Raw genomic sequence first — 7,939 nt, forward strand, 5'->3', positions numbered from 1 at the left:
AGCACTAGTGAACAAATTGTGTTTAGATTTACGCATGAGAGATATTGGAAACCAACTCAATAAAATACTTACAGTCAACTTGTGATGTGGGTGTGCTTTTTCTTTAGAAGTTATGGTCTGGTTATACATAACAATAGAAAGGTTAAAGCTATGAGATTTCCACAATCTATCTTATATTCTTGAATTTTTTCTGGATGGAAAAAAATACACACAATTGAATCCAGAAAAAATTCAAGAATAAAAAGATTACAAAAATAATGGGGAAGCATGCATAGCAATGGAAAGGATCGCACCTGAAATGTCGACCAGTAACAGTCTGACCTATATGTGTGCACTGTATAAATAGTAGTTCTGCAACAACCATGACAGATGAAATCATCATTGCAATGGCTAACCGCATCGTTTGGCTTTACACCTAAAGTGCCAAGCAGTAACTATCAGGCACTGTATGTGCACAACACATAAATAGTAATTGCAACAACCATGACAAAAGCAACCATCTTTGCAATGGCTAAGTGCACTATTTTACTTGCAGAAAAAGAATTGAATGAGTCATGGATGGTTTTTACAGTTGCTTCCTAAAATCTATTTTCTTCTTAAAATTTTCTTCCTGATGATTGGTTTTGACAGTTAGAATAGTGTACTCTTCTGGTGTTGCATCCTTCTATAAAATCTGTGAAAACAATATGAAGGCTTCTTTGCCAGCATAGCCTATAAACCACATTTAGTTAAGCCTAACAAAAAACAGTCCGTAGCATTGGAAAAAAAGATAAAACAAAAACTTGCATGGCATCCTAGAGAGTTTTATAGAACCGTCTAGAACAAGACACATGCAAACAAGAAGAAACTGACAAACAAAATAGAAATTGCACCGGTTATTGAAGCTTATGACATCCAACACTGGTGGATTTCTCTGTTACCAACAAGGAGTAGCATTTTCACAGTAAAAGCTAAAAATAATCCAATATTATTAGTGTACAGAAGTACCATGTCCAAAACTTGTACCAGTATCATTTGCTTTAACTTCCAAATCATATGACTTGAACTTTGCATTGCTTTTGTTGATCATGCATTTTATTTGATGATCAACAAAAGTAAATATTGTGATGAATACAAATGTAAGAGAAACGGGGACCCCTAAGGATCCCAAGATAATTAAAATAGTTTTCATCGAAGCTCATATGCTCTGGAAAAATCATCATGATTTTCAGACCATCAAAACAGAAATACTGGAGACTAGGCTTTTCTAGCAAACCTTGTGTGCCATCTCTGCTCATCACTGCCATCCTAATTGCACTCCAAGGCATGGAATATTTTCGCAAGATCCCAATTTTTTATGTTCTGCAAGAACATTTCACTCTCAAAGTATTGACCACTTCATCAATTATAGATACAGAAATTGGACACCGCTCATCTGGTATGAATCTGGACACTACCTCTGCAATTCATGACACTATGAATTCAAGTAAATTCCTATAGCCTAATTCACAAAGGAAAACAAGAATGATACTCATACTTCAACGAATGGTTGTTAACAACGAATCGTTGTTAACATCTCCTGCAATCCCTATTTAAAGAGATCTTGATTGACCATTGAGAATCGCATACCTGGTGGAAAGAAAAAGCCCATAGAAGAACTAAGAAGCTGGAAAGATCAACTGTTGGTTTACAACCAATTATGAAATTTAAGGGTAAGCAAAGAGTAAAAGATGCATGCATATGCATATATGCATTCATATTTGTTAGACCTTTTAATTTTTTAACAGTTTGTACATGTCCTAAACCTGGTTATGAATTGGAATATCTAAAACAGAGATTTGGAAAAATTATTTATGGTTTGGTCTCAATCCGAACCAAGCTATTTGGGAAAAGCTTTTTAAGTACTTAAAGATTATATTTGTTTTTTATTACATAAACATTTTTTTATCGGAATTATGTGTTTGAACGGGATTTTGAAAAGTCTTATATCTTGTATGATAAGAATAAAAAATCTTAAAATTGAAGATGTCTTTAAGAGACAAGATGCGAGGTCATAACAAATGAACAACTGTAACAACTCATAAAGATTTAAAACCAAACCTTACCAAAGAATTCTGAATTGCAGTGAAAGTCTAGTGATCCAAATGGGCCAACGTGCCTTTTCTGAAGAAGAGCCAAACGCAACCAGACTTGTCAATAAAGGGAGATCCCTGCACTTCCCCAAATTAATCCACATCAACAATGTCTACATCCTTTTCTTCATGTGTCTTATATTATTATGCTTTCCTAAAATATTCTGACTCCCTTTCCCAAACTCACGAGGAATTTTGATACCGTTTGTTTGAATGTGCTTTTTATTTAGTTTTTAAGCAATGAACAAACGGTCAAAGAAGGAAATTAACAGAACTCTTAATATTGTTCACACTTGGAATTTAGAAAAGACTGGGGCTCTCATTATCATAGGATAGGCGGCTTTGAAGTCGGCTCTTGGCTTCCACCGTAACACGCGGAACTCTCCTGTCCCTATAAATATCAAAACTCCTTGAATATTCAATGTATCCATCTATAGGAAAGATGCTGGAAAACATCAATGTATCCATCAGAAGTCGCTAAAGTCGTTCCCGTCTAAAACGGGTTAGCTGTATCTGAAGTCAAGTTATGTAGAGAAGTCAAGATTAAATAATCACAAATTTGAGTACTGATAACCCTTTAATGAACGGGGGCTACCGTAAGATGCATGTCTTCTTAAGCTGGGTCTGCGATCTCTATATGAATGAAAAATCCCTCCTCGCATACCCAATCTATTCATCTTCATTCAATCCAGATGTATAATGGCAACAGTATCCAATCTTGCGCTTTTTCTTGTGGCGAGACTGGCCATCTCTTTATATATGCCAGGTAAGTCTTATTACTAACATAATACGTGGTTGAACAGTATATATATCTCACTAAGCCTTAAGATAATATGTGTGTGTGTTTTGTCGCAGAGGCGGGAGCAGTTAAGTTTAATATACGGAACCAGTGCGGGTACACAGTCTGGGCGGCGGGATTACCCGGAGGAGGGCAGCAGCTGAACCAGGGTCAGACATGGACGGTTAATTTGCCGGCGGGGACACAGTCGGGAAAATTCTGGGGCCGAACTGGCTGCTCTTTCGATGCGAGAGGCCGAGGAAGCTGTAAAACCGGTGACTGCGGCGGCCAACTGAGCTGCCAAGCCACGGGAGCCGTTCCCACCACGTTGGCCGAGTACACCCTCAATGGAACTAGCAACCAGTACTTTTACGACATCTCGCTGGTAAACGGCTTCAACGTTCCTCTTTTCATCACTCCTACCAATACTCAGTGCACCGCTCCTGCATGCAAAGCCGACGTGAATGCTGTGTGCCCCACTGAATTGAAGGTGGATGGCGGATGTCAAAGTGCCTGCACTGTCTTTCAAACTGACCAGTATTGCTGCAGAGGTACCTATGTTGGCAACTGTCATGCCACAAACTACTCGGTGGTATTCAAGAACCAGTGTCCTCAGGCCTACAGTTATGCCAAGGACGATGACATAAATGTGGAATAATATATTTAGTCGACAGACTATTTTAAGTGGGGAACAACCCACCTGATTTATGTCTCATGGGATTTCTTACATCGGGAATTTTGTTGGAATTTCTGGACAAGCTATGAATCTATTAACCACAGTATTATTTTAATTTTTAAATGACACGTATCATCTTTCATGGATTACATTTTTTTAAGCTACCTTTGTATATACTTTGTTTGTTAACATTCGTTTTGCAAATAGTTTAATATTTTTTAAGGTTTGATAATTATTACTCTACGTGGCTATATTCGTTTCGATGTGGCTTTGCTGGAAGCTCTTACCACCATTCCTTCCACAGCTTCGCCGCCGGTTCGTACGGTTTAAACCCCCATATCTTAGTCTTTAAAATTCATGAGCCAGTAAAATGACACAAAAACTGTGTAGAAATAAGGTGTATGAAGAATGCAAGAGGATAAGAATGCAAGAGGATATGGCAGCAGTTGGAATTTGGAGGACTTCGTGCCTCTTGGATCCAGCCAAAAGTCTGATGATCTAGCTCTTATAGGTGCACATTGATGAGATGTTTGAGATGTTTTCACTTGTATTGAAACCCCTGTAGATAGTTTCAGGTGGTCTGAACTTTTGCTGATACAAATTCTTCTATTGGTTTTTTATAAAAAAAACGTAGCAGTGGTATTTTTGGCGAGAATTATTTAAGATCACCACTTGTGCTTTTCCTATAGTGGTTTGAATTGTGTGTGTCTAAAAAAAAAAAGGTTGAATTGTGTGTGTCTAAAAAAAAAAGGTTGAACTTTGTAGCACGTTTGAAGACATTGACAATCAAACTCTTTGGTAGAAGTAGGAGAAGGTATTTGGAGCAAGAAACTGCTTTAGTAGTATCTAATTCTGTACAATTGTGTAGTGATGCAATTTTGTATTGCCAATTTTCCATTATATTACATTAAGGAAGGAGGTTTATTGATTATATTTTTAAACTACAACCGCTTTCTCATAAGCACTATTCATGAATTGCTCAATTCCAAAGAAGGATGATTGAGCAATGGATTTGGATCTTTGGTTTGTCGTTTGCATAAGATTTTTAACATGGATGAATTCTCACCACATTTTGTTGTGATCTAGGGTTTACCAAGCGTTGATTAGCTTAATAATTACTCTGATTTTGGTTGATTCTGGCAAAGTTGAGGGTTACTAGTTACTCTGATTTTGGTTGGTTTTGGTAGGATTGAGACTTTTTAGGCTTCAACATTTGCTGACAATGAGAACAAAAGTTTTGTATTTATTTTGAAATATTTAAATGCTTTTAATTTGATAAATTCATTTTACAAGCTGTAAAGAGATCCAAAATTCAGGTAAAAATTTTCTATACCCAAAGATTCATCCCCATCCCCATTCTGTTGTCCTCTTCTATGTATAAGATGGAGAATGACAATTCTCCATTCTGTTGTCCTCTTATGTGTATGAGGTGGAGAATGATAATCGGATATAACATAGTTTGGTTATCTGTAAATTTCAAAGTACCATTGTGGACTCTGCATATGACATATTAAAGCCTAAGTAATGATCGCATGTAAGCGGAATTATTTAACAAATAATAATTGAAAGAGAGTTGTTTTAGAATGAAATGAAATATTACATAAATTGATCTGAACCAAGTCCATTCTCATACAATCAGTGCCTCAATCCATGATCAGAAATTGAAGCAAATTAGCTCAAAAAACACTACAGTGTACAAAAACAGATAGCTTTTCCTACTTCAAAAATATAGAAGAGTTGAGGCACTCAAACATATTTAAATTGTTAGGGTTGGAATTGCCCAAAGACATTACTATCTGCATCTGTTTCAAAGAGGAATTTCCAACTAGAGAGCCAGAAATGAAGTAAACATGGGAAAGAAGGTTGAAGAGAGTCGAAGAAATGCAATTGGCAAGTATAAAGTAAAATTCTGCAACTATTGCAGTATCCTCCTCTATCCATTCCAAATTAATTGGTGCCTGACTCCTTTAAACATTCCAACAATGCAATCCTCAGGCTTGAAGCCAAATTCCACACCTTTGTGACCATTCTTGCCACCTGAGACCAAAAGAGAGCTATCATGCAGAGCATGGAGATCTAATCTGTTAGACATAATAGAGGGGATATTTTACAAGAATTCTTATGGAAAAATTATATATGTTTTTGTGTCAAGATTTCAGATTGCACTCAGCAATCTATCATCAGAGATATTTTCAAAACCCTATGATAGATATATATGCCGAATGTGTGAATATATTCAAAGTTATTGAACGCATGAGTTACAAGAGTGGAAGAATAAACAAGGCACACGGACTACCCTGCACAATTCCAGAATAGCTATAACACTTGAATGCTTATTGCCAGGGTAGCTACTCTTAAGCATTGATAAGGAATCTCTAGATTTGGGAGAATCCATTATTATCATTGCACGACTCCGGGTGGAATGGAGCATCAATAAGTTTAAATGAATAGTTTACACAAAAAGAGAAACGATCCCAACGTTTTGGTTGTCCATGGCATTATTACTACTTATCTACTTGATAACATAAAAAGTAGAAATGCAAAGTTTATCTCAAACTAGTAGCACTACATGAATCCTGCTAATGACACGACATGAATCCTGCCAATGACACAGGTTTGACATGGGAAGGCGGCAAACAGAACCAAAGAACATTTTTGTAATACATTGAAATGCTACTCTTATCGATTATTGGATTCATCTTATAAATGTATTTTTATGAAGAACTTGCTACATAGAAATATTGTTCATTTTTTATTTTGAGACAAGTGTTCCAACACTCCATCCATAATGAGACAAATTTATTCTGAAATTTTACATCTCTTTCGAGTGTGTCTAATGCCTCTTCTAGTGCTGCACATGAGATGCCTTTCATCCGAAAGTCCACATCTCTTCTAATTGTGTCTAACACCTCCTTGTCAAGTGTTGCAGAAACAATTCCTCCTCTGCTGTACAAATCACCAACCAAACCATGAATACACCAAGTGCATCCACAAGAAATCTTGCCTCCCCTTGCTCCTTGAAGTGACACATAATGCCAAACCCCCAATTTTCTTAAATCACCCCTAAGCAAGAAGCTAGCTTGGGATAATAAAAAATCTCCTACCTCCATTGCCTCCATCATATAATATTGACCTTCTTACAACTTATTCACTTGATTCCACATGTGAACCTGTGAAAAAATCTTAAATACCTCAAGAATATATAAATTTAAAGAAAGTAAATTTATCATCTTAAAGATCCTTCTCCACTCTAGAGGCATAAAAGAACCACCATCAATCAGTCTCTTGTAATTTGCTCACGATCACAAAACTCTCAAAAACAGTAACTGTCATACTCAAAAATCGTGCCTCTTTCAGTTAGTCCGTCAAATTGTGCTCGCCTGTTCGCCTCATTGATTATATCAGCCATCACGGAACATAAGAAACAACTAAAGAAAATTTAAGCCATATTGATTGACAGATCTACATCATATTTTTCCTCTTGCCCCAATGGCAATATCGAAATAAAATCTAACCTCAACATATGTAGAAAGATCCTCAAATTCAACTCACCACAGCATCGTCCAACATTCTGTCATAACTCAGACTTGGTCTTTCCTTTCCACTCATGCCATTCTCATTGCCGGCTCACTGTGGCTTTGAAAATTTTCCAATAAAATTCCAAGTAGTAGGCAAGCTTCACTTTATTACTATCCCTTAGCTTTGAATGCCTTACGTCTGGAAGATTTTTCACAACGTCCAAAGATCAAGATCGCGCCATTTAAAGGAGGTCAAAAGCTGGCTGCAAATAATAGTCCACGATTATAGCACTCAAACAAACTTCATACTGATCCACTCTTCCATTCACTTCGCATCAAAACGAATCCTAGTAGAAATTCATCAAGAGGAAAAATAATTTAGAACAACGCTCCCTACAAACAACATGCCTAAAACAATGCCAAAGAATCATCCATCATCACACTCTGTATCGCATAGTAAACACCATGGTCACGCACTCTGATAACATATGAAAGTGCATGCATAATGGTGAAAACTCGATTGTGATTGATTCAAACGGGATGCCTCTAAATAGGCAATACAAAACCGAAACTGTTACAAAACTGCACGGTACAAACCAACCAAGTGGTTGTTTATTGGTTTAAACTAAAACTAAACTTACTAATTAATGTAATAGGCTAATATTATAAACATAGTTGTTTCTGGAAGATGTTAATTTTGTAATAATTTAATATATAAACATTTGTTTTTTAAATTATAATAAAGCATATTTTACTATCAACGTAATTATTTTTTCACTGCAAGTACTAGTATTAAGTATTGTAGTCTTGTATTTGCATCATTGGTGTAAGAGAATAGATGGTCGTTAACATTATG

At 36.3% G+C, this 7,939-nt stretch overlaps 1 protein-coding gene across 1 annotated transcript; it reads left to right on the top strand.

Annotated features, from left to right (window-relative positions):
• Positions 1 to 2,702: 2,702 nt before the first annotated feature.
• LOC131863614 (pathogenesis-related thaumatin-like protein 3.8) lies at positions 2,703 to 3,661 on the top strand. The gene is made up of 2 exons (XM_059215135.1): positions 2,703 to 2,877; positions 2,967 to 3,661. The coding sequence occupies exons 1-2, from the start codon at positions 2,811 to 2,813 to the stop codon at positions 3,545 to 3,547; spliced, it is 648 nt and encodes a 215-aa protein (XP_059071118.1). The 5' UTR covers positions 2,703 to 2,810; the 3' UTR covers positions 3,548 to 3,661.
• Positions 3,662 to 7,939: the final 4,278 nt, after the last annotated feature.

The sequence above is a fragment of the Cryptomeria japonica genome, unplaced genomic scaffold (assembly GCF_030272615.1).
Source record: "Cryptomeria japonica unplaced genomic scaffold, Sugi_1.0 HiC_scaffold_66, whole genome shotgun sequence".
NCBI lineage: Eukaryota > Viridiplantae > Streptophyta > Pinopsida > Cupressales > Cupressaceae > Cryptomeria > Cryptomeria japonica.